General features: G+C 48.9%; 1 protein-coding gene across 1 annotated transcript; it reads left to right on the forward strand.

Moving 5' to 3' along the window:
• Nucleotides 1–554: 554 nt before the first annotated feature.
• SCNN1G (sodium channel epithelial 1 subunit gamma) lies at nt 555–27308 on the forward strand. Its single transcript, XM_077906994.1, has 13 exons — nt 555–647; nt 5291–5638; nt 7585–7894; nt 9348–9538; nt 10500–10603; nt 13283–13446; nt 20452–20550; nt 22390–22507; nt 23043–23121; nt 23205–23262; nt 23439–23500; nt 25430–25505; nt 25803–27308. Exons 2-13 carry the CDS (start codon nt 5322–5324, stop codon nt 26163–26165), a joined length of 1941 nt encoding a protein of 646 aa, XP_077763120.1. The 5' UTR covers nt 555–647; nt 5291–5321; the 3' UTR covers nt 26166–27308.
• Nucleotides 27309–27316: the final 8 nt, after the last annotated feature.

Genomic DNA, 27316 nt, shown 5'->3' on the forward strand with positions numbered 1-27316 from the left:
AGAACCGGGATAAAGTCCCACGTCGGGCTCCCTGCATGGAGCCTGCTTCTCCCTCTGCCTCTGCCTCCCTCTCTTTCTCTGTCTCTCATGAATAGATAATAAAATCTTAAAAAAAAAAAAAAAAAGGCAACTGAGGAGACCAAAGGATAAGCAGCCTGGTTGCAAGGCCCCTGCTGCCCACAGCCAGGCGCAGGTGGGCCCTGGAGCGGCTTCATGACCCAGGTCTGGAGGCAGCCCGGCGGCGTCAGAGGCTGCCTGGGATTTCTCCTGGCGCTGGGGCGCAGGGTCGCCCAACTGGAGCAGTGCGGGGCAGTAACAGGGCGGCAGGAGGCGCTGTGAAGTGCCGGTGGAAGGCGCGGGAATGCAGGGCGCTGGGTGGCCCCGGCGGGGCGCAGTGCCGGACGCACCGCGGCGCAGAGCGGCCTCAGGCTACAGCAGGGGGCGCTGCGGAGTCGCGGCCGGCGCGTCCCGGGCCCCCGGCGGAGCACACCTGGGCAGGTGGGGGAGGCCCGGGGGGCGGGGCTCCAGGGGCGGGGCCCAGGTCCGGCCCACAAGAGCCGGAGGCGGCGGCGGCGGCGGCGGGATGCTCTCGCTGGCCGGGCGGCAGGACGCAGCGCACGGGGATCGCGCGCACGGGACCGAGCCAGGTGAGCCTAGCCCGGCCGGGTCGCACGGGTGGGGGGCGCCAGGCACCCGGGCGGCCGCGGGGCCGTGGCTTCTCGGGCGGCGTCGGCGCGGTGGGTGGCGGAGCGGGCATCAGCCCGGGCTGCCTCCGGAGTGGGATGCTGGGGCGCCTCCCCAGTCCGTGCGGGGTGCGGGTCCAGCCAGCTGCCCGGGACGCGGAGCTGGGCGACAGGCGGGTCTGGGCGACTTGGGAACAGGGTCGGGGCAGCGCCTCGCCTGGTCTCTCCGCCCAGCACCTGTGCAGCCCCCGTCCTGGGCCTCGGTGACGCTCGACCACGGCTGTTCCCCTTTCCCTCCGGAATGCCTTCTCGGGGGTGACTGACTGTGGTTGCAGAAAGAAGCAAACACTTGAGTCGCGCTGGATTCCGCACGCTGGCTTCTGCCCCAGCACGGCTGCGGTCGCCCTGTGCCGGGTGGGCCGCGGCGGCGGAGTCGGGGGCGGGGGTGGGGGGGGGGGGGAGGGAGGCTCAGTCCCGCGCCCAGAGCCTGATGCTTGGAAGCCAGGTGAGGTCGGGGGTAAGCCCGCGGGGCGCAGGGGGGAGTCGCTGTCCTGAGCAGCCCTGCAATTTGAAAAAAGTCCTTTGAATCTTGCTGTGTGGCTTGGGGCCGATCACTCTGCACCTCAGTTTCCTCCCCTGTGAAATGGGCACAGTACTAGTACCTCATATAATTAGAGTGAGCGTTAAACAAGGTAATGTGTAAAAAAGAGCTGCGTAGGGCGGCTGGGAGTAGAAAGGGCTCAATAAACGATAGCCGCTATTGCTATTATTGTCATTATTACTATCTGAGGAGTAGCACAGCTAGTAGTTGAGTGTGGACTCCTGAGTTCAAATCCCAGCTCAGCCACTTTCTAGTGTGACCTTGGACAAACTACTTAACTTCTCAGGGTCTCCCTTTCTTTCTTCCTTTCTCTTTCTTCTCTTTCTTTCTTTCTTTTTCTTTCTTTCTTTCTTTCTTTCTTTCTTTCTTTCTTTCTTCTTTCTTTCTTTTTCTTCTTCTTCTTCTTTTTCTTTCTTCCTTCTTTTTCTTTCTTCATGAGAGACACAGAGAAAGACAGAGACACAGGCAGAGGGAGAAGCAGGCTCCTCGCAGGAGCCCAACATGGGACTCGATCCTGGAACTCTGGGATCACGTCCTGAGCCAAAGGCAGACACTCAACCACTGAACCACCTGGGCGTCCCTCTTTCTTTCTTTCTTTCTTTCTTTCTTTCTTTTTCTTTCTTTCTTTCAAGATTTTATTTATTTATTTTTGAAAGACACAGAGAAAGAGGCCAAGACATAGGCCAAGGGAGAAGCAGGCTACCTGCAGGGAGCCTGATATGGGACTCTATCCTAGGACCCTGGGATCATGACCTGAACCAAAGGCAGATGCTCAGCCACTGAGCCACCCAGGTGTCCCATCAGGGTCTCCATTTCATTTGTATAATGGGGGGAATGAGGATGCCTAGCTCAGAAGTCTATTGTGGAAATGAAATGAGTTAATACCTGTAAAGTACTTTATTTTTTTATATATATTTAAAAACATTTTATTTATTTATTCATGAGAAACAGAGAGATAGAGAGAGGGGCAGAGACACAGGCAGAGGGAGAAACAGGCTCCATGCAGGGAGCCTGACGTGGACTCGATCCGGGGTCTCCAGGATCACACCCCGGGCTGAAGGGGGTGCTAAACCGCTGAGCCACCAGGGCTGCCCTGTAAAGTACTTTAAAGAGTGAGAGCTCTGTGTCAGCAGTGGTTCTTCCTCAAAGGCATCATGTTTAATCAAGCAGCACAACCTAGTAGTAACCACAACCTTGCTTTGCTTTGAAGTTGACACACTTGTTTGTGTGAACATTTATCTGTTTTGTGATGAGCAAGACGGTTTAGCTTCTTTCACTTGTGTCTTCAGTGACATCCGTGGCTGATCCAGTGGGGCCGAGGTCAGTCCTGGAGAAGGAGCTGATGGGGCACAGGGACCCCAGGGATTGTGTTCAGTGAGGAGTTAGAGACAGGAGTGTCCAGAATCTGTGATTCTGAACATTACCCAGAGGAGAAAACCTTCCCTGGGTTGCAGTTTTATTTGACAGGAAATTGAACCTGGACCCAGGGTGGGTTTTTTTTTTTAATATTTAAAAAAATATTTTATTTATTTATTTGAGAGAGAACACAAGTGGGGAGAGGACAGAGGGACAAGTAGACTTCACTCTGAGTGTGGAGTCCCAGGTGAGGTTCTGTCCCAGGGCCCGAAACTCAGGACCTGAGCCGAAGTAAGAGGTTTAAGCGACGGAGCAACCCAAGTGTGTCCCTGGACCCAGGTTTTTGAAACAAACAAACAAACAAACAAACAAACTTGTTAACTTTTTTTGCTTTTGGATTGTACTGAGAGAAGAGGTAGGGATGAGAAATATTTTCAATGACAAAACAAAATAAGTTACATTCTTCTTGCCAAGCAGCTAACAGCATAATTTTGAGAGTTGAGGTTCCCTCCATCCCAGTAAGGTCATATGCACCTGGGAGGGGGTGCTGTCAGAGGGAGGTGGCCGACTCTGGACATCTCACTGGCCCCTCCACCCCCAGCACTCTTATTTCCTTTACATCATAAACTTGAAACCCATTAACATCATAACCTTGAAAGCCTCCCACCTTTGCCCCAGCTCCCCAATTTGGAAAATACCCCCAATTTGGACAATTTGGGGTCAGAGTGGAAAAAAAGTAACTCCTGAAGTCCAGAATCCTGCCTGAAGAACTTGATGGGGCCAACTAAAGTTCTTGTCCCAGACATAGGCCTTCTGGGACATGGGGACCACCCTGTCTATCCTACTCCAGATTAAGGTATTCTCTACTTTGCCTCTGTCACTAATGGTAACATAGGAGGCAGAGTTTCCATATACCTCCCCTCCCCCCTTACCAGGGCTCAATACTGTTGGGGGGTGGTTACATTGACTCTCCAGAGTTTGGAAATTAAATAGCTCAGGATCCCTTCTCTTTCCTTCTTCCTTGGGGAAGGGACAGCACCCAGCACACCAGGCCTCTGAAAAGCATACACCACAGTGGTGAAGGTTAAAAGATTCCAATCTGGCCAGCCCTGGTGGCTCAGTGGTTTAGCGCCGCCTTGGGCTGGGGTTGTGATCCTGGAGACCTGAGATCGAGTCCCATGTTAGGCTCCCTGCATGGAGCCTGCTTCTCCCTCTACCTGTGTATCTGCCTCTCTCTCTTTCTCTCTCTCTCTCTGTGTCTCTATGAATAAATAAAATCTTAAAAAAAAAAAAAAGATTCCAATCCAGTTCCTCCACTTACTAGCGGTGTGGTCTTGCATGAACTACTCCACCTCTCTGAGCTCATTCTCCTCCTCTATAATATGAAGTTAATAGTAATGGTTGTTGAAACACAAAATGAAGTAGATGTAGATTATATATATATATAGACTGTATATATTTATGAGACTAGTGAGAGTTTATATATTATAACCATGACTCTCTCTATATATATATATATATATATACAATATATATAATATACAATATACACATATTAGTTCATTTCTTTTTTTAAAAAAGATTTTATTTATTCATGAGAGACACAGAGAGAGGCAAAGACATAGGCAGAGGGAGAAGCAGGATCCCCGCAGGGAACCTGATGTTGGACTCAATCCCAGGACCCCGGGATCACACCCTGAGCCGAAGGCAGATGCTCAACCACTGAGCCACCCGAGGGTCCCCTATTAGTTCATCTCTAGAAAGAATGTTGTTCCATGTTGTAAAGTGTCTGTGATTGAAATGCATCGTGTACACTGATGAATGTGGTCATTTGCTTTCCAACATTTTCCCCAAAGCTGTTATTTAATCAAAGTGTATTCCCTTAGTTAGTGATATCTTAGAATCATCGAGATATGGCACAGCGCCTGGCAAATATTAAGTGGCCCATAGTTGTGGACTGTTGTTTAAAAGGTGCTCTAGAAACACTGAATGCTTGACTGTAAAGAGAAGTTAAACAGAAATGAAACAGAAACTCTACTTGCACGAAAAGCAGAGGGGGAAAAGCCTAGAAAACATGGCAAGAGTGACCAAACAGGATCTAAGTTGGCTACCAAGAAATTCTCTTGGTAGATTATATTTGCTGGAAAAGATTTGCAGGGCACTTGCTCAGTGCCAGACACTGAGCTAGGTGCCAGGGTGGGCAAGTGTGATAGGAATGCTGCCCCAAGGGAGCAGGCTGAAGGAAGCCATAAGGTACAGGCCTCCTGCTCTAAATATGGGGGAGCGTGGTAAGAGTGGTATAGAGGCCGATGTGCAGAGGGCTCCTGCTCCAGGCACCCAGAGGAAAGGCTCCTCAAAGCTGTCCAGTGATTCACAGGTGAAACCGCACCCTGCGCCCCCACACGGCTGGGCATGGGGGCTGCAAGAAGGGGAGACAGCCCTTTGGCAGCTGCCAAGGCCAAAACACCAAATATCCCGCAAAAGGGGCGGGGACCTCAGAATGCGGACTATCCAGCCCCCAGAGGGAAAAAGGCGGGTGGCCTCTGAGGGCACATGGGCTGGTGTCTCCCAGAGTCTGGCCTCCAGGAAAAGGCCAGCTGGTCGGTGGGGGGGGTGTGAGCTCACCTGCTTTGCCTCTCCACCCCTCCAGTTTGCTTGCCCCTCTGTGTCCCCTCCTCGCCATGGCTCCTGGAGAGAAGATCAAAGCCAAAATCAAGAAGAATCTGCCGGTGAGGGGGCCCCAGGCGCCTACGATCAAAGAGCTAATGCGGTGGTACTGCCTGAACACCAACACGCACGGCTGTCGCCGCATCGTGGTGTCCCGCGGCCGCCTGCGTCGCCTGCTCTGGATTCTGTTCACGCTCACCGCCGTGGCCCTTATCTTCTGGCAGTGTGCGCTCCTCGTGGCCTCCTTCTACACCGTCTCTGTCTCCATCAAAGTCCACTTCCAGAAGCTGGATTTTCCTGCTGTCACCATCTGCAACATCAACCCTTACAAGTAAGAGGCAGGAGCAGGGCTAGGCTGTGGGGGCCGGGCAGAGGCCCAAGGCCCTCTCCACGGTGGCCCGTGCCAGCCCCCACACCTGCTTGTGACAAACCTGAATTCGATGCCAATCTTGGTAAACTCTCTCTCCCAGGTGTTAAATCTGTACCAAGTTTCCTGTCTATCAGCCGTTTCTGAGGTTGGACTAGCTCAGGACAGATAGGAGGGGGAGGCGGAGGGTCAGTTGCACTTGGAGGTTGGGCCTGGGATGCGCTAGCCGCCCCCCCCCCCCCGCAGCCCGGGCACGTGTGCATGCACACACACAGGCACGGGCATGCTCAGCCCAGCTTAGCCATTTCCCCTGAGCTCTGTAGGCTTATATCCTCACTCTCCCCGAAATGTGAGCTGGAGGCTGACTCAGAAGTGACACCCAGCTGACTTCCGGAAGAATCTCAGCTGCCCCAAACCCTCATCTCAGTGAACCCAGCCCCACTAATTGAGATCACTGGGCTCTGGGCAGGATCAGCCCTCCGTGCTGCCCTATTGTCTGCCAAGGGCCTGTTCTAAATGGGTCACTGGAGTCCTGCTTGGGATTATTGAAAACTGATCTGTGAGGCAGGTCAGAATCCAGCCGAATTCGTCTGAGCAGGTGTGGGTGTGGGGATTAGGGAGGAGCAGGGGAGGAAGATAATCAAAGGAAACCAACTGGTCAAAATCAGAATCAGGTCTAAGACTCATTCTCCGCCTGAGTCCTTTGACTCATTCTTCATCTCAGAGTCTTTCTGTCCCTCCCTCCCTCTCTTCATCCATCGCTTGTTCCACAACAATTTACTCAGCACCTACAAGTCATCAGGCAGTGTGCTAGAGTCTGGGGCATAGGACCAAACAACCCAACAGTCTTTGTCCTAGTAGAACTGAGTTACAGTGGAGAAGTGAAATATTATTATTATTTTTTTAAGAATTTATTTATTCATTCATGAGAGACACACAGAGACAGGCAGAGACACAAGGAAAGGGAGAAGCAGACTCCCCGCAGAGAGCCCGATGCGGGACTTGATCCGGGCACTCCAGATCACGCCCTGAGCCAAAGGCAGACACCCAACTGCTGTGCCACCCAGGCGTCCCAAGAAGTGAAATATTAACAAATATAATTGCACTGATAAAAATCAATAGTGAATATTTATACACACACAGACACAGGATAAACGCATTGAATCTTGGTAATGATCCCATTTCACAGATGAGAAAACTGAGACACGAAAGGCTGAGATGATTTTTCTGGGGTCACAAATCCAGAACCGGGATGGGGAACTGGACCCCAGGTAGTTTGGCTCTGGAATGTATACACTCAGCCACTGTGCTGTGTCACCTGGTCACAGAGCAAGGGGCAGAGAGAGGAGAGAGGGGGGCAGATAGGAGGAAGATCAGGACTACTTGTATTATGAAAAGTTAAAGATGGTGTTATGCTTCATACAGTCACCTGTATTATTCTTTTGTGTTCTTAGGGGTTGTCAAGGTGACAGTTAAACATCTTCCCTCCCAGCACTGATTCAAAGGGAATCAGCGGGCAAGGACAAGTGTGCTTGGTGGAGACGGAGCCTGTGCCCGGGACAGACTTCCAGTTAGCAGCTATTGTCTGCACTGTAATTGTCCTCACTGTGGCTGGTTTATGGGAGGCACCTGACAGTCACCACTCCAGAAATGCTGGTTGGGGCAAACTCACCAACACACCCCGAGAGCAAGCAGATGGTAGTGGCAGAAATGAAGCCATGAGAAGTCACACAAGGGTCACACAGGAGCCTGTCACCGTTTATTTAAGCCAATAGTCACTTTGGATGGGGCTTAGTCTCCTTGGCCAAGCAGGCAGGGGAGAAGTGGGCCCAAGGCTGAACGCCCTGACGGAAAGCAGAGGGGGAGAAGGGCCAGCTTCCCCTTCCCCTGACTCCTTCCCACCTTGGCAGGTACAGTGTGGTGCGGGACCTTCTAGCTGACTTGGAACAGGAGACCAGAGTGGCCTTAAAGACTCTGTATGGCTTTCCGGAGAATACGTCTCGAAAACGTCGAGAGGCAGAGTCCTGGAGCTCGGCTTGGGAGGGCACAAGGCCCAAATTCCTCCGACTGGTCCCACTGATGGTTTTCAGTCAGGATGAGACCAGCCAGGCCAGGGACTTCCTCACAGGGCGGAAGCGGAAATTCAGCGGGCGCATCATTCACAAGGCATCGGATGCCATGCACGTCCACGCATCTAAGGAGGTGGTGGGATTCCAACTGGTGAGATGCACGTCCTCACAGCTGGGGGCGTGGGATGGGCTGCAGAGGGTAGGTCCAGGAAAGTTTCTGCTTTGCCATTGGCCTTCTGGTCCTACCCAAAGAAATACACCCAGTTAAGGGTGAATTTTCTACAGGTAACTAAAACTGACTTGGGTAATACTCAGCAGGAAAAAAAAATGTCTTAGAAAGGGACCAGAAGCTCACAGAGACCTCTCAAAGGACAGAAATTAGGGAAGATTGGGGATCTAGGTGGAAAGAAATGGTGGAAAGTCATTTCACATATGGCTGCTGAATTAAATAAACTTCAACTATTTTCAGGCTTTTTACTATTCCATCCATAAAGGTGATTCAAATCCCGTCTTGGTCAAGCTTTGATCATCTAAAAGCTAACGGAGGGTGAGGCATCATGGTGGACAGTCTCATTAGACTGTATCCAACAGAGGAAAGGACGTTCCACCAAAGCAAAATTAGGATGCAGACCCTGAAGGGATAAAATAGATAAGAAATAGCAGAAATACCTGATGTCCCCTTCAGCACTTGCCTTTGTGAGGTGCTAGAGCCTGGCTTTTCATCTCTCCTTCCTGGTCCCATTTGAGGGGCTCTGAAGAAGCAGCCATTCACCAAAATCGAATTCCATTAGTGTCCTGGGCAAAGTCATTCAATCACCCTACCTCTCCATGCCCCAGACACTTCTGTAGGATGAGATACCACTTCTATGTCTTATACCCAGCTTGCTAATTGTGGGACCTCAGAGCACCAATTACAAATTCTGAAAAAATGACCTTTTCTTAATCGTTGAGACCTTTCCTGGCTGTTTTCATGAGATACCTGCTCCGTAATCCTCAAGAGCAAAATCAATCCTTCAATGTCCGTTTGAGAGTTTCCAAACTGTGTGATGAGAACGTCTGGCACATACGACAGTCTCCCTATAAGGCTCTCATTATTATATATTTTAAATGCTAGTCCTCCCAACTACTCTGTGAGGTTGGGAAGGATGGGCATTCTAGCCAACATTTGGTAGGTGAGATAATGGAGCCATAATGCTTTGCCCAAGATCCTGCAGAGAAATCATGTTGGAGTCTGGGCAAGCATCCAGATTTCTAGACTGCTGAGCCAATAGGAAATGGCTAGAGGTGTGTAGTAAGTCAGTAGCCATAATCAACCATAACTGGATATTTGGAGATGCTAAAGAAACTGGTTTTTCTTCTTAACTGGTGAACAGTCATAGGGAGTTGTGACAGTGAGACTCTGTCCTACTCTCAGCCCCTTCTTGGTCCTTGAGGCTGATCTCTCTCAGCCCCTGGAAGTAAGAGGAAGCCCATCCTTGCTTCAGATGTCTCTACTGTCCCCCCTGAGTGTCTGGTCTAGAGTCCCAGTTCCTCTTCCTTACCGTCCTTCTGAAAGCCAGTGGTAGTGCCAATGGCTTCAGCCTGCTGTCTTGTCTTATTCACAGTGTTCAAATGACACATCCCACTGTACCCTCTACACCTTCAGCTCGGGGGTCAATGCCATCCAGGAGTGGTACAAGTTGCACTACATGAACATCATGGCACAGGTCCCCCTGGAGAAGAAAATCAACATGAGCTACTCTGCTGAGGAGCTGCTGGTCACTTGCCTCTTTGATGGGGTGTCTTGTGATGCCAGGTGAGGAGGGGATTGTGCTGTCTTAGCTCCCTAGGACTGAGGGGCTTGGAGCTCCAAGCCCCTTGCCTGTTGCAGCTCAGTTGGTGGGCTTGTGAGCAAAAGATGCTCTTCTCATTGACCCTGCCCTTTGGAAAACAGCTTACATGGGAACTAGGCTCTAGAGTCAGTGAGGAAGATAGAGATGGCATAGAGTCAAAGTATCCATAGAATAAATTATTCATAAAAACAGTGTTGATGGTAGTCTATAACCTTGCATGCTACCATCATGCACACTATGATGGAGAACCACTGACCTAGCACAGAGGAAGGAATGAAGGAAGGAAGGGAAGGTGGGAAAGAGAGGAAGAAAGGTCTATGTACAGATAGGTGATCCCTCAAACCTTTCTGCCTTTAAGTAAGTTAACCCTCAGAGCCCTGGTGGTGACTGAGCAGTGAAGGGACATTCTAGAGTGTTCTGCCTCTCCAAAAGGCTTATTTCATTATTTTTAAACACTATATATAAGTAGGGATATTGGTCCTTATGAAGCTGAGTGATTGGAATCATGTCTGCCTGAGGGTTGGGTTCTAAAGTCAGTATAAGGACACATGTGATGCATTCCTTCTCAGGGGATCATTTCCTTGTATTGGGATGGAAAACTATCATATGCTGGCCAAGAAATTCACAAGTAGAAGAATTTGGGGCAGACATATGGCAGAAGGAGTGCCATGTTGGGAGGAGACAGATGAGAGGATTAAGAGAGGGAACAAAGCAGAGAATAGGCCTTCATCAACGTGTGTCAGCCTGGGTGAGGAAGGGCTTTGTGGTTTATCAAACGAGAGGTGGAGAAAGTAAGTCATGTCTAATGTCTATTGTCCATAAAAGAGACTTAGCCCCATAAACACTGCCCATCCAGCCATCAGGCTCAGGGGCACGAGGGGAGTTGCTACCAAAGTTCCTTCTGACCCATATTCTTCCTCATAGGAACTTCACGCTTTTCCACCATCCAATGTATGGGAATTGCTACACGTTCAACAACAGAGAGAATGAGACTATCCTCAGCACATCCATGGGGGGCAGTGAATATGGTAAGGAAGCCCGCACCAACAGGGAGCATGCTGGCAGCAGGACAGTTGGGGTGCTCCAGCCTTCCAGAAATGCGGGATCTCTCCACCTGGCCAGCAACCAGGGACACCACTTCCCCTTTGACTGCAGTGTTTCCATCAGCATTCGTGTTAGCTCCTTTTTTTGGTGCCTGTTTTCCTTGTTGACATCTCCTCTTTACTTTTGGGAGAGAACAACAGTGACATCACTGGAAAATCACTCTGCTTTATGCTTGTAGCTGGAATGAGTAACGCAGGGCAGGCAGCTTTCAGGTGGACTTGAACCCAGAAGTTCAAGGAAGGCAAACATACCTTTATCTTGGTTAAGATAACACATTCTGGAGCCCGAACCCTGCTCTGCCACTCACTGTGTGACCCCATGCAAGTTACTGCACTTCATCTACAAAGTGGGAATCATAATCATATGTCTGCTCTAAGGTTACTGAGGGGACTTAATATATGTATTGTGCTTAGAGTAAGTCCTGGCACACACTGTATCGGTCTGCTCAGGCTGTGTAACAAAATATCACAGACTGAGTAGCCTAAAAAACTGATATTTCTGTTCTGTTCTGGAGGTGAGGGGCCCAGGGTCAAGATGCTGGTGAATTTGGTTCTTGGTGAGACCTTTCTTCCTGGCTTGCAGATGGCTGCCTTCCTGCCGTGTCCTCACCTGGGCTTTCCTCTGTGGGAGGCAGAGAGAGTGAAAGAAAGAGAGAATGAGCTCTGGTATCTCCTATTCTCCTAAGGACACCAGTCCTATGGGATCGAGGCTCACCTCATGACTTCACTTAACCTTAATTACCTCTCTAAAGGCCCTGTCTCCAATACTGTCACATTATGGGGTAGGATTTCAATATATGAATTTAGAGGGAGGGAAACATAATTCGGTCCTCAACACACATGAAACACATCATAAGTGCTAGTAGTTACTACTACTACCACCACCACCACTAATAATACCATTATGAGGGGATCCCTGGGTGGCTCGGCGGTTTGGGGCCTGCCTTCGGCCCAGGGCATGATCCTGGAGTCCCGGGATTGAGTCCCACATCGGGCTCCCTGCATGGAGTCTGCTTCTCTGCCTGTGTCTCTGCCTCTCTCTCTGTGTGAGAGTGAATGAATGAATAAAAATCTTAAAAAAAAAATACCATTATGACCTCCAGTACTCCTACTACCGCTGTTCAGCTACTGGAAGGCAGGAACAGATGGGCCTGGCTTACCCACAAGAGGAATTTTTGCAGTCCTCTGCAAATTGAACACGATTTGATATGCAGATGAGGTTCTGCTACATATGTGCTGTGTGACCTTGAGCAAATCACTTGCCTGCTCTGTGCTCTGGTTCCTTTATTTGCAAATGGAAGAAGTCAGAATGAACTCTCAAAGTTTTCTTCTTTCAATCCATATTGGCCCTGCTCATTTGCTCATTCACCAAACATTTATTGAGTACCTGCTGCATGCCAGGTCCTCTTTCAGGTGTCAGAGATACTGAGGTCAACAGATGCCATCTCTGCTTCCAGGGAGCTTGAATTCAGTGGGGGAGGGACAGATAACAAACGAATGAACAAACACGTAGACATTTTCTGCTTATAATTCCTAATGAGGGCTATGAGGAAAGTCAGGTAGTGAAGGGGAAGGGGGTGCTGGAGTCAGGATGGGGGTTTTCTTTCAAATGAAGTGTCTTTGAGAACAGTTAGTTAGGGGTGAGAAGATCCAAAGTAAGGTCCACAGAAGAGCATTTGGGGCACTTAACAAGTACAAAAATCCTGGAAGGAAATGAATTCAATGTGCTGTAGAAACAGAAAGATGTCCAGGGTGCCTGGAGCTTCTTAAGAGCTCAGGGAGGGGAATGAGGAGGGGAAATGCAGGCAGGGCTGCATCATCGTAGATGTGACAGCCATAGTCAGGTTGATGGATTTTATTCCACAGAATTCCCATGTATCCAATGAGATGCCACTGAAAGGCTTTAGGCAAGGGAGTGACCTGATCTGATTTCCAATTTTATTATACTTCTTATTTTTAAAAAAGATTTATTTATTTATTTATTTGAGAGAGAGAGAGACAGAGGGGCGGAGGGAGAGAGTCTCAAGCAGATGCCATGCTGAGTTCAGACCCCGATGCAGGGCTCTATCTCATGACCTTGAGATCACGACCTGAGCCAAAACCAAGAGTCAGATGCTCAACCGACTGTGCCACCCAGGTGCCCCTGAGCTCCAATTTTCAAAGGTCCTTCTGGCTGCTGGATGCAGAACACCCTGCAGGGGTAGGAGCTGGAGTGTGGAGAGGAGTTAGACCAGTGATCAAATACAGCATTAGTGCTTTTCTATAAGGGTTTTAGCAGCCACAGCACTGCATGTCCCTTTGGATGCTCTGCAGAGCTCCGCATCTCAAAAGAACATGTGGAGATGCATGTCTGGGGCAAGGTAGCAGTTATTGCTCAGCAGAACTGTGGCCGTGATGCAATTTTGGGGCACACGGCAGTGAGCAAGTCAGGCACCATCGCCCCAACCCCTTCTCCACGAAGCTCTCAGTCTAGCCCTGTCCATCTTTTACTTGTTGGAAATGCCCATGTCTTGGTTTTGAGATTCCCAAAGCAGCGGAAGAGGTAGGCTACCACCAGGGAGTGTTTAACGAGCCTTTGACCACAGTAGCCATGTATCCTCCCAGGGCTGCAGGTCATCTTGTACATAAACGAAGAGGAATACAACCCCTTCCTGGTGTCCTCCACTGGGGCTAAGGTGATTGTCCATCGGCAGGACGAATATCCCTTCATCGAGGACGTGGGAACAGAGATCGAGACTGCCATGGCCACCTCCATAGGGATGCACCTGGTAAGAGAATATTCTGATTCCTGTAGGGGTGGCTAGGAGAACAGCTCTTTTTTTTTTTTTTTCAAGGATAAACAATAAGGTACAGCTTATGGAAAAGTGTGTTGGTTTCAAAAGGAAGCATCGTCCTGTGTCCTAATAGTCCCTGCAATGGTCATTCCAGCAGTTATGCTAAAGGCTGTCTCTGTATCTTCTCTATGGACAAGCGAGGACACAGGATGGCATTTTGGGAAAGAATTGAAGTAACCTCGCTTGTTGCAAAGACAGACACTAACTAGCACTTATGGAACCTGTGCATCAGACACTAACTATATTTGTCACTAATGGAAATAGAGCAGATTTTTTTAAAAATATAATCTTTTTTAGGATCTTATTTATTTATTCATGAGCGACACACAGAGAGAGACAGAGAGGCACAGGCAGAGGGAGAAGCAGGCTCCACACAGGGAGCCCGACATGGGACTCGATCCCAGGACTCCGGGATCATGCCCTGGGCTGAAGGCAATGCTCAACCACTGAGCCACCCAGGTGTCCTTTTTTTTTTTTTTTTTTGGAAATAGAGCCGATTAACACCTTTCTTTCTGGGCCGCCTGAAAGATCTCCGAAGCATATAAACCACTCCTTAATGGCTAATGGGAAGTCACTGGGCCATCGGAACTCTATTTAGCCAATCATACCTCCACCAATTTCACCTCATTTATCAAGAACTATTCTCCCTCAACTCTTTGACCTTCTCTGACCTCACTGGGTGCCAAAAACACTCATACCTGTCAACAGAAGCACATCTCTGCAGATATCCACTCCCTGAGTCAACTATGCCCAATGGAAGCAGAAGGGCAAGGTGAGGAGGAGTGTGCCCCCAGCCACTCCGCTACTTAGGCAATCTTCTTGTTTGCAGGACTGAGGTCTTTTTATGCCAGTAACTCTCCACCTTTTGTCTTCATTCCTTGCATATCTGTCCTCCAGAGCAGTGGTTTCCAAACCTGACTCATCATCGGACTAAGATCCATTGAATCAGAATCTCTGAGAGATGTGTCCAATATCCGTGTTTTTACCAAACTCTGGTGATTATTCCAAGAGGCAGAAAACTCAGGAACCTCAGCTTTAGAAAGTTGAGTGGTTCAACAGGAGAGGAGAAGCAGTGTGTCTTCCTAAGCAAAAGCAAAGCTAGAATGACAAAAGCTTTATTTTTAAAATTTTTAAAAAGATTTTAGTTATGTATTTGAGAGAGAACAACCAGTGGATTGGGGTAGAGGAAAAGAGAGAGAGAGGGAGAGAGAAAGAGAGAGAGAGAGAGAGAAGCAGACTCCCTGCTGAGCAGGAAGCCTGATGTGGGACTTGATCCCAAGACCTGGAGATCACGACCTGAGCAGACACTCAACCAACAAAGCCACCCAGGCACCCCTAGAATGACAAAAACTTTAGCACAGCCATAAAAGATGGCTTCGTTTGGGGTTATAAAGTGATATAGTGAGCACTGGGAGTATATCCATCCATTATTTATCCATTCAACAAGCATTATCTGAGCACCTTTACATGCTGGACACTGGGACCATATCAAAGTGTAAGACTCTGTCGCTGTCCGGTCGGAGCTTAGAATCTGCCAAAAAATTGCACAAATGATTAATTGTAATCATCATCAGTGCTAGCAAGGAGAAATGCAGGATGCACAAGAACGTATCAGGGGGATGGCTCACCTACTTTTTTTAATGGGGGGAAGTGGGGAGTTCAAGGAGTGCTTTCCTAAGGAGGCAATATTTAAGTTGAAACAGCCTAGATGATGAACTGACACGGTGCCATTCCAGAGGAAATCTGTGGCTCCAGTGCCCCATCAAACGGACAATCCTGGACAAGAGAAACAACCAGGATGGTTCCCTGGAACCCAGGTGCTCTCGGGAGACATGTTCCAAAGTGCGACATTTGTTGCAACACGGGAAGTGTCCTGTACCAACTTGGACTGTGTGGATACGGATTGCTCCTCCCCCCCACAGATAACCTTGAGCCCCAAGCTACGAGACCATGACTTGGAAAAACTTTAGGGTATCGCTTAAGGCTCGAAGTAATTGATCCTTCTAGTCCCCAGAATTGCAAAACTCCCAAATAGGAATAGTGAATGTTTTCACCCAACATTTCCCGTGCAGTTTTATTTGCAGCCTGAATGATGATTCGGGACTTGCAGTACATCCTATATCCTTTAAAAACTTTTATGACCTCTCTTTTTGCCCTCTCCATCCCTTCAACCCCTCACAGTGTCTGCAGGCCTGGAGGTGAGGATCCAAGATGTTGGACAAGTGCAAGAACTCAGGACTTCTACCCTTCTACCCTCTGATTTCCTTCTCTGAGCTTAGAAATACCCACCATCTTGTTAAGAAAGAAAATGTTTTCTTTAACAGTGGTGGGTAAACAAAGACATGGGTAGGTTTTCTGCTACACCTAACTTAAGACATATAGAACCAAAGCGACAGAGCAGGGTCAGTCAGCTCTCTTTTTGATTTATGAGCATTTGGAACAACAAAAGGTAATCTTAGGGATTATAAGAGGTCAGCGTGGGGTCACTAAGAATAAGTCCAAACAAACTAGACTTCCTTCCTTTCTTCTTTATTTGTTATTTGTTTATTTTTTTTCTAGACAGACATGTGAAGCTGGTAGACACAATCAATTGGTTAAAACATTTTCCTTCATTCAGTGAGGGACTGTGTGTCCAAAGCACTGGAAATTCAGAAATGAATACAACAGAACACCTGCCTTTAAATATCTTATCTTTAAGACACACAGCTTTGCAACACAGTTCCCAGCCCCATGGGAACAGAGACATTCTCTGTCTTGTTTCCAGGCTCAGTTCTTAGGACATAGTAGATGCTCAGCAAATAACGTTGGATGGACAGATGGATGTATGGATGGATGGACAGATGGTTGGGAGCCCAGAGAGCAGCTGTTGGTGAAGGCTTCCTAGTGATAGAGTGTTGAAAGACAAGTGTCAGGCAAATAGTTTTGTCCAAACGAAGGGCAAAGCAATTACAAAGGGGTCACAGGAAGGATTTTAAACCAAGCAGTAAAACTTTCTGAGAAATCGCTGTCTGGGGCCCGCCTGGGTGGCGCAATGATTGAGTATCTGCCTTTGGCTCAGGTCATGATCTCAGGGTCCTGGAATCAAATCCACATCAGACTCCCCACAGGGGGCCTGTTTCTTCTGCTGCTTACATCTCTGCCTCTCTCTCTCTCTCTGTGTCTCTCATGAATAAATAAATAAAATCTTAAAAAAAAAAAAAGGAAAGAAAGAAATCTCTTTGGCTGAAGCATAGTCATGATAAAGTAGCCAAGATGAATAATCAAGATACTTGAGGCAGCATATTTACAGTAACCCCAGAAAGAAATGATGAGGCTCCTAGCTGAAGCCATGGCTGGGGGGATGAGCATAAGTGAATGGATTTGAGAGATACTCCAGCATGGAAGCAACAGGGCTTGACATCCAAGGTCAATGAGGAAAGCCTTCACTGAAAGGGAAATTAGATTGATATTTAGGTTTTGGCTTGGGATAGTGGGGTGGACAGAGGTGCCAGGCTCAGAATTAGGGAATGCAAGAGGAGGGATAAGTTTGTGGGGGAAGATGACCACTTCAGTTTGGGACATACCTAAGCTGTTGTGCCTTTGGGAAATCCAGGTGAGAAGGTCCAGAGATGCTATGAACCTGGAGCTCAGGAGAAAAACAGAGGTGGGGGTGGAGGGGTGGGCATCTAGCATAATTTTAGACTTGGAAGTAAATGCCATCACCCAAGACCTGAGACAGAATGCAAATATGTAAGGGCTGAGCAGGAGGAAAATGGAGAAATAGAGGCAGAGAATGAGAAGAAGAAGCCAGGAAGAATTTGGTGTCAGATAAATCAAAGAAGAGGATTTCAAAGAAGATGTGAGCCAAAAGTGCCAAACGCAGCTGAGAGGTCAATCAAGATAAAGGACAAAAGGTGCTCTCTGGGTTTGGCACCAGGAGATCACCAGTATTCTTTGCCAGAGCAGTTTTCGGTGGAAGGAGTGGAACAGAAACCAAAGTATGTTGAGCTGGTCATGAATGGGAGATGAGGAAGTAGACAAGGGTAGACAACTCACCCAGGGTGGTGTGGAGCCAGATCTTGGAGAGAGGGGAGACTTCATTGTCATTGCAAACCCTATTGTGCATTTTTAAATCTATAAACACAAGCACGCCTCTTTTCGCAAGCATATGCATAACAGGGATTAAGTGCCCAGGTTTGTACTTTGGTTGTATAATCTCAATGTCTCAGTTACCTCATCTGTGAAATGGGGATGATAATAATGATGTGACTTTATGGGCCGATGAGAATTCAATGAGTAGACTCATGTGAAGCACTTGGAACAGTGCTTCGTATGTAGTAAGTGTTCCAAAAATATTGGCTGCTACTGTACTTTTTATTTTTAGGAAAAGAGATGTGAAGGAAAGGAAAATTAAGTTTGAAGCTAAAAGAGAGGTTAGGAAAATTTTTCTTGGCATTGGTGACACCTTCCTCCCTTCCTCCTTTCTGAGACATTGATCTCTTCCGTACATAAAAAGCATAAAGAGTACTAGTTATTTGCCATATGTATTACAAATATCTTTCCCGGTTTATGCTTTCCTTTCGTTTTCTTTATGCTACTGTTTTACATGCAAATACTTCAGATGTTTACATAGTCGAAATCTTTGTTTTCTTCTTTAGTCATTATGCTTATTGAGGATTTTCCTTCCTTGAGATCAGATACTGAGCTGAGTTACCTTCCAGTTATTTCATTATTTCAATTAATACTTTAATTCACTAGAATGTTTTTTCTGCAGGATGTGAAGTTGAGATAGAATTCTCTACTTCCTCCAAAGAGTTAACAGTAGTCCTCACTTCATATACTGAGGAATTCTTTTGTTCCTCCATTGATTCAAAGTACCAACTTTGCCATACACAAATAAATTTTATAATTTATTACAATATAAAAACAGAACAAAAGCAAAAGGAGAGTTAAACCACCCATAATTCCATCTAGGGCATCATTCTGCTGCCTGGGCTTTTCCCTGGCACAGTTCATACCTTTAAATAGGTGAGCTGAGGGGCGCCTGGGTGGCCCAGTCAGGTAAGCATCTGACTTTGGCTCAGGTCATGATCTCAGGGTCCTGGCATCCAGCCCCTGGGGGAAGCTTAGAGGGTGGCATTGAGTTGAAGTGCCCTCCATGGAAGCCACTGTTAGCATCTTTGTACACCAGGGCCCAGCCAGCCGTGGCATGTTCTGGACACCCTGAATCTGTTAGCCACCCCGCTATTGGAGGAATGGAGGAAGTCTGTTTATTCTGTACTGATGCAGAAAGATACTTACTCTTTATTGTTAGCAAGAAGGGGAGATTGCAGGGCAAAGGCAGTGTATGAGTACGGATATGTCTGTCTGCCTGTCTCTCTGTGTATCTGGGATCAGATCTGCTCCTCTCCTAGGGAAGAGAGGAGACCACGTGGTTACTTTTCCCTTTGCTTCTGTTTAAATGTTTTAAAATGGGCTCTGTTCATTGCCCTCAAGGTCCCTGCAGTTAATTGGGGGAGACTAATGGAGAGCAGATGGATTACAATACAAACAGAAGGAGATTACAGCTACTTGAGTTGGCTACATTTTCTACCTGGGTCAAACTTCTTGATTCCACCCTCCCCCCAACCCTCATCCCCTTTCTGTCTATCTGGCCACTCTTCAAGGAAAAAAAAAGATTTTCTTCCTCTCACAAATCTGCCATCGATTTCCCCTTTTCTCCCACTCTCAGGAAAAACAAAAAACAAAACAAAACAATACAACGCCCCCACCCCCAAGGAAACTGGCTATAAACTGGTCACAATTTATATTCAGTTATCATATCCCTTACGAGACATTATACTTTTTTAAAATTTATTTTTATATTTTTTAAAGGTTTTATTTATGTATTCATGGAGAGACAGAGACATAGACAAAGAGAGAGGCAGAGACATCGACAGAGGGAGAAGCAGGTGGCTTCTCCCTGTGGGGAGCCTTATGTGGGCCTCAATCCCAGGACCCTAGGATCACGCCCTGAGCCAAAGGCAGATGCTCAACCACTGAGCCACTCAGGTGCCCCATTCTTTTTTTTTTTTTTTTTTTTAATTGGCTTGTCTGGATTGTTTATTTGCAGTAACAAATAGTAACCAGAGCCAAAAGTAGCCAATGAAACATTATTTCAGAAGGTTTTTTGAACTATGAGTTATGATTCTCTCACCTCCTCTGATCAGGGTATCATCATTCTACTCTATTGGGCATTCCTTGGCCCTCTCCAAGAAAGTCAATTTTCCCAAGTCAACTTCTGGGACCAGCATACAAGAGGGTAGGAAATGGGTCCTTCCCTGGAAGGAGGATCTCATGAAGCACACAGCCACTGCTTATCTTTTTTCCCCTCCTGCCCTCTCCCAGTGGATTCTCCAAAGGCTTACTACCATTTCAAAATCCAAATCCAGATTTCGCAGCATGGAGTCTGCCGTGATTTGGTCTTGGCCTTCCTCTCTGGCTCCATCTTTCTCGTGCTGCCTTCCAGCCACCCTGCACGCCAGCCTTTGCTGCTTCTTTTGCCTTCCCCCCTTCCTCCACGTCTGAGCAAATCCAGCTCTTTCTTGCCATTCCTTGTTGAGCCAACATGTCCCTTTCTCAAAGACACCTGCCCTGATCACTCTTGGAAAGACCGTACCCCTCCCCCCAAGCCCTCCAGTCCCTCTTCCCAGTTTCACTGATCACTGGCCCTAATTATCCACTTATCGGATGCATTTCTTTGCCTCTTGATTGTCCATCTACCCCACTAGAAAGTAAGCATGAGAGCAGGGAGCTTGTCCATACCGATCATTGTTGAGTCCCCAGTGCCTAGAAGAGTACCAGGCATCTGGTAGGTGCTCAGTAAATATTTGCTAAATGACGAAGTGCTCAGCTACCAGGGGTGTCCCCATCTGGATCCTGGGACAAGATAGGGCTGAATGTGTGCTGCTGTGATTTCAGACGGAGTCCTTCAAGCTGAGCGAACCCTACAGCCAGTGCACGGAGGATGGGAGTGACGTGCCAATCAGTAATATCTACAACGCTGCATACTCCCTCCAGGTATGGGCGGAGGGGGCCCTCAGCCCTGGGCTGTGGCCTGGACCCAGGAGACGGCTATCTGGAGGCTGGGGTGTGTCTGGGACCAGGAACTCTGGTGATGATTCCTGGGGTTCATCCAAGGACCTCAAGAACAAATAATGCCAGCGGTTTGTAATCTTCTGCAGCCTGTCTGTAACGAGAGCTGAATTGATTGAGGTTTGGGTGGAACACAATGTACAGCCGAGACAGGCCTGCTTCCCTAAATAGGCCTTGGCAAGTGAGGGACGGGAGAGAAACAGTCTGGGAGGGGCATGCGCTGAGCGGTCGGGACCCTGGCTTCTGGGCCTCTTCCTGCCCCTCGCTAGCTGATGTCCTTGGGCCAGTGATGTCATCCTCAGCAATCACGGGGAGGATTGGATCAGGGGCTGCCAACTGGCAGCTCCCCAGCTCCTTCCAGCCTGCACACCTAGTTTTTCTGGCCCAGGTGGCCATTTAAAAGTCAGAGACTTTCATATAAAAACCTAGATTTCCAGCCTCTCTTAAAAAAACAAGGTCTGGCAACATGGGGGCCCATATGCCTGCAGTATAAACAGTGGGTGGAGTTGCCCCATTAAAAGACGCGTGTGTTCTCATTCACTGTAGTCCCCACCAGCCCCTAATGCACTACCTGTATCACTGACCCCTGAAAGCATTTGAGTGTTCAACCCTTGAGGGCCATCCCCTTATGCCTTCTCTTACATTCTGGGAGTCTGCAGTTCCCCTCCTACTGGGATGCTCAGAGTTCATGAAAATCACCCCAGCAGAGTAAAAAGAGCAGGTGTTCCTACGCCCTGAGTCCTCTATAGCTTACACCAGAGCTGAGCTGGAAGGTGGTAGGGATGCTAAGTGAGAAGAGATTGCTGGTCAAAGAATGTCCACTTGTAATAAACATACAATCAAACTGAATTCAAGACCAAGAGAAAAGAAAAAAGGTCAGTTCGTTGGAAAGACACGCCTGGTTAATATTTAGTGAGAGGCTACCATGTTCAAACACCTTACAGATATCAACTCACTTCCTGCTCACAACCACCTCATGAAGTAGGTACTGTTAGACTTATTTCAATGGTGAAGAAACCCGAACATCAGAGAAGTTAAGGAAGTCCCTGAGGTCACACAGCTGGGGCATGGCAAACCGGGATTTGGAGCCCTTGTCATGAGTTTTCATGCTATATAAGCTTTGTGGATATATTTTTTTAAGATTTTACTTATTTACTTATTTGTGAGACACACAGAGAGAGGCAGAGACGTAGGCAGAGGGAGAAACAGGCTCCCTGCAGGGAGCCTGATGTGGACCTCGATCCCAGGATCCCGGGATCACAACTTTTTTTTTTTTTTTTTTTTTTTTTTTTTCCGGGATCACAACTTGAGCCAAAGGCAGACGCTCAACCACTGAGCCACCCAGGTGCCCAAGCTTTGTGAATATTGTGGCGGCTTATGATGCCCAAGGATCCAGTGTAGAGGGACTGGACCTGAGAACAGAAGAGTTGGGGACCATGTTTCTCTCTGTTTCTTGGCATCTGCTCCAATGTCCCCTCCTCCCATGTCAGCACTCAATGCAATTGGGAAAGGATCGCCCCGGGTCCAGCCCCAGCACAGCCTGTTCTCCACAACTCAGCCGAAATTCTCCATAACTTTTCTACCTTGGTCCCTTTGGTGTCAAGGCCACCCCTGGCCCAATCAGCTGTGCCACGAGGGACCCATCTATGCTGTCTGCCAAGGCTGTGGGAAGCTGATCCTCTGGATGCGGGTTGTGTAGAGAGGGGAGCTCTTTGGCGTCCACGTGCAAGGAGGTTAAGGGAATCCTTGGGCTTCGTCTTTCAGATCTGCCTTCACTCGTGCTTCCAGACAAAGATGGTGGAGAAATGTGGGTGTGCCCAGTACAGCCAGCCCCTGCCTCCGGCAGCCAACTACTGCAACTATCAGCAGCACCCCAACTGGAGTAAGTAAGACCCAGCCAGGGGCGAGCATCAGCTCAGCCACAGCACCAGCCTGTGCTGTGGCCTTTTGCAGGAGGGAGGTGGTGGTAGAGAAATGTGAAGCAGAGTTTCACTCCTGTCCTCAAGCCTGGCTTGAATTCTACTTTCTGATTTGAGGACCTAATGCTGAACCCCAGCCTGTGCTAAGAGGTTGACCACCTCTGTCAACTCCAGGAAGTAGAACTGTTGACAGTACCCTTTTCACAGATCGGATAACTGAGGTTCAGAACGGTTAAGCAACTTGTCCAAAGTCACACAGCCAGGGAGTAACAGAGCTAGACTCCAAGCTAGTGCTGCCGACTCCCCGATGGATGTCCTTGACCTCCACAGCATTGTGTCTCCCAACATGGCAAAGCAGCATTTGTTTCCAGAGAGCCAGTGTTTGTAGAAAATGGGAGGAGAAATCATTTAAAAGAGACCCGGGGGGGCACCATTGATGACTCCCAGGAAGGGCGCTGTGGCCCTGCAGCTCACACCACCCTCTGCCTTGTCCCTCAGTGTACTGCTACTACGAGCTACACCAGGCATTTGTCCGAGAAGAGCTGGGCTGCCAGTCGGTGTGCCGGGAAGCCTGCAGGTGAGTGGGCCTGGGAGGATGGGACACACCGGGCTGGGCCAGGTCGGGCGGCCCACGCTCACTCTGTGCCCTTCCTCCCTTAGCTTCAAGGAGTGGACACTGACCACCAGTCTGGCACAGTGGCCATCTGTGGTTTCCGAGGTAAGTTCTCCTGGCCTGTCTCTGCCCTCACATCCTCAGCTCTACCTGTGTCCTCCAGCCTCAGGGGAGATGCACAGGGGAGGCCAGGTGGGGGGCTGAGGTCCACAGAGGAGGCCCACAGCCTGGCCCCGGCCTCGCTAGGCATCCCCAGGTCATGCCTTCTTTCTCCATTGCAGAAATGGTTGCTGCCTGTTCTCACTTGGGACCAAGGCCAGCAAATAAAGAAAAAACTCAACAAGTAAGTGGACCTTCGCCTTGTTTCTTCTGCCTCGGCTGGCTGTGGGCCCCAGCCTCCTCACCTGCTTCCTCACTGCCATACCCTCTCTTTTTCATGTATTCCTTTCTTTATTCAACAAATATTGATTGAGCTCGTGTCGGGAGCCAGGCCCTGATTTAGGTCTGGGGTTCTCAAACGTTTTGACCATAACCTGCAGTATGAAAATGGTTTTCTATTGATTATATAAATGAGATAAAAAGTCTCATGTAACAGCCCTTCCTTATGATGTACAAAGCATTTAGGCCAATCTTCAGATGCTGCAAACCAGTAGAGCCAAATCAACTGTTTACATCCATTCCAATGATCCTGACACCATTCTAAATGATTAGTGCCTGTATCAGTTGACAAAGACTTTGAACATCCCTGTGGCTGAGATCTGATATTTCCTATCCTGTTTTGCTTTGTAAAAAGTACTGGTCATGGCCTAGGAAGTTGGTTTCATGGCTTCCTGATACATCTTGACCAAGTTGGAAAAAAATACTCCTCTGAGCCCCGCAGCTTCTGATCTCACTTAAATTGTCCACATCAAAATTCACTTCCAAGGGAGCTTTAGCCAAAATCAGCCAGGCCAGAGTTCAGGGACCCCCGGATGGAGACAAAGGTGTAAGAGAGGATGAGGGACTTGCCATGGGACCTCACATCTCTCTGGGCCATTCCCATCTCCACAGAGCCCAGCACTGGGCCTCGCCCAGTGGAGGTCAGACTAGCCTCCAGTATTTATTGAATATCCCCTAGGTGCCAGGTGCTGTGTGCAGTGCTGGGGGTACCATGATGACTGAGCAGACATGATCCCTGCCCCCAATGTGCTTATGGTCTAGTCATTAAAATAGACTTTGGCCAAGCAATTGCAAACTATTAAACCAAGCATCGCATGCAAGGCAGTGACCCCTAGACCAAATGCAGCTCCACAAAAGGGATCCGTTACTTCTGGCTTTCCTTAAAAGATCAGAAGTTCTGGAAATAGCAAACCTCTGTTCTTGCATAGCACGAAAGAGCTGAGTAATAGCTGCCCCTTTGACATAGGCATGGGCTTTCCAGCTTGCCGCAGTTCTATCAGGAGGCAATTTAGTACCATGGCTTACAGCATAGACTTTGAAGCCAGATTTATCCAAGTCTGAATTGCAGTACATTCTTGGATAAGTTACTTAACCGACTGGGGTCTTGGTTTCCAGATCTATAAAATGGGGATGATTAAAACATAGCTACATAGGGTTGTTTTGAATATTAAACGAGGTAATTCACATAAGGCACTTGGAATGGTTGGTGGTGGGGATACCTGGGTGGTTTAGCGGTTTAGCACCTGCCTTCAGCCCAGAGCGTGATCCTGGAGTCCTAGGATCGAGTTCCACGTCAGGCTCCTTGCACAGAGCCTGCTTCTCCCTCTGCCTGTGTCTCTGCCTCTCTCTCTCTCTCTGTGTCTATCATGAATAAAAAAAATCTTAAAAAAAAAAAAAAGGAATGGTTGGTGGCAACACAGGAAGTGTCCAATAAATGCTGGCTGTTATTATGGTCATTATCATTTCCTTATACCCAGCCTACCTCACTCATTTACATTACCTGCATGTCTCCTGTACGTATTTGAGATTGCAATCAAATAATCGCAATGTCAGGGCTTAATAAAGAATAGGGAGCTAGGGGAGTATATAGCAGGGTGGGCTGACTTAGTCTGGAGAGTGGGAAATGGTTTTGAGGGGAATGAGTGACCTGAAAAACCAGACCCAGGCTGGGGATGTGGTCTAGGGTACACACAGAGCCCCATGGGCTGGGTTCCAGGACCCCCAGGAAGCTCAGGGCTTGGGCTGTGCTGGGGGTTGGGCAGAAGCGCTGGCCATTTAGTAGAACCCAAAGGTGCCTGACTCACCTTGGCCCCGCCTGTTGGAATTTCTGCAGGACAGACTTGGCCAAACTCTTAATATTCTACAAAGACCTGAACCAGAGATCCATCATGGAGAGCCCTGCCAACAGCGTGAGTATATTCCTTCTGGCACCTGTCCAGGGTCTGCAAATGTGCCCATCCGACAAGCCTCAGGGAGCAGAGTCAGATGCTGGCGATCCAACCTGAGCCGGTAGGGCCGCCGTAGGCCAGCCAGGCCTGGGATCAGAGTAGGCAGGGGAAGAAGGAACAGGAAGCCCACCCACTGCTTCCTCCAAACCCATTCAGGGCCAAGACTTGCCAGGGACTCCCTTGGGAATCGGGGTCCCTACATGAGACCAACTCGGGAGGAGGGGCCCTCTTAATGATGTGGCTTGACTTCCCTTGCAGATCGAGATGCTTCTGTCCAACTTTGGTGGCCAGCTGGGCTTGTGGATGAGCTGCTCTGTTGTCTGTGTCATTGAGATCATCGAGGTCTTCTTCATTGACTCCCTCTCTATCATCACCCGCCGCCAGTGGCAGAAGGCCAAGGAGTGGTGGGCCCGGAGACATGCTCCCCCCAGCCCTCAGGGCCAAGACAACCCGGGCCTTGATATAGACGATGACCTGCCCACTTTCACCTCCGCATTGCGCCTGCCGCCAGCCCCTGGGACCCAGGTGCCTGGCACACCACCTCCCAGATACAATACCTTGCGTTTGGAGAGGGCCTTCTCCGACCAGCTCACAGATACCCAGGAACCAGCTGAGTCTTGAGGCCGGGAGGTGAAGAGAGATGTAGCTAGGACCCCCAGCCACGGTCTGAGATCTTAGACCCTGTCTCCTGCACATGGAGGGGGACCCTTGGCACCTCCTCTAGGCTCTTCAGAGACATTGACTAAAAGTCTGCTTTGAACAACAACACAGGGCTTCAGTGTGTGCAGGGGGATCCATTGGACCCTGCCCAGCAACCCTCACAGCTGTCCAGGGTGAGAAAGATTTGGCAGCCCAAACCCCTCGCACATCTGCTCCAGAGAGAGATGGGGGCCAAGGAAATGGTGCTCGCCCGGACAAAGGCCAGAAGTGAAGCCTGACAGAGCTATCACCAGATCCTGAGAGAGAAAGACTCCCCCAAAGCCCCAAGCCTGGAGTTTCACCCACTCCTCCAGCCTGGGTGGGGACATAGGGGGATGACCCGAAGTATCAAGGGCGGACAACCATTGCCTAGTGCCAAAGCCAGAAGAGGCACCAGCCCTGAAGCTGGAGCTGTCTGTGAATCAGCTGTTCTCAGTTTGTGACATTGGGGCCAGGTCTCCTCTGTGCCCTCAGGCAAGGAGCTGGCCCAAGGTCCTCAGAGGGTGTACGGGGCAGAGTGCAATGGGGGATGCCTGGGGGTGTGATGGGAGGTCCTCACTCTGGGAGCAGAGGTGGGGCCATGTCCTCGGCAGTCAAGCCAGTGCTCCGGGCCCCTTACCCAAGCACAGGGACACCCCGGCTAAGAGGTGGCCCAAGGCACAAAGGATCATCTGATAACTCACCTCAGCCTCTCTTCCCCTTCAGGCAGGCCCTTCCTCCCCCACCAGTGGCCTGCCCCTCCCCAAAAAGCCAACCACCGCTGTCCACCACTTCCATACTCACACCTTCCAACATGATAATACCTAACATGTATTGAGCACACAGGTGTTCAATATTAGCTCAGCAACAGTGTGCTGGGTGCTGTTCTAAGCACCTACAGAGATGAGTGTTGGGGACAGCAAACTGCGACCCGAGGTCCAGATCCTGTTTTTGCTCAAGACCTAGGAATGTTTTTTTATTTCACTTTTCAGTGGTTAAAAAGACCAGAAGACTCTTCTGTGACTCGTGGAAATTACATACGATTCAATTTTTCAGTGTCCATAAATAAAGTTTTATTGGCACCCAGCCATGCC

Source organism: Canis aureus, chromosome 8 (assembly GCF_053574225.1).
Source record: "Canis aureus isolate CA01 chromosome 8, VMU_Caureus_v.1.0, whole genome shotgun sequence".
NCBI lineage: Eukaryota > Metazoa > Chordata > Mammalia > Carnivora > Canidae > Canis > Canis aureus.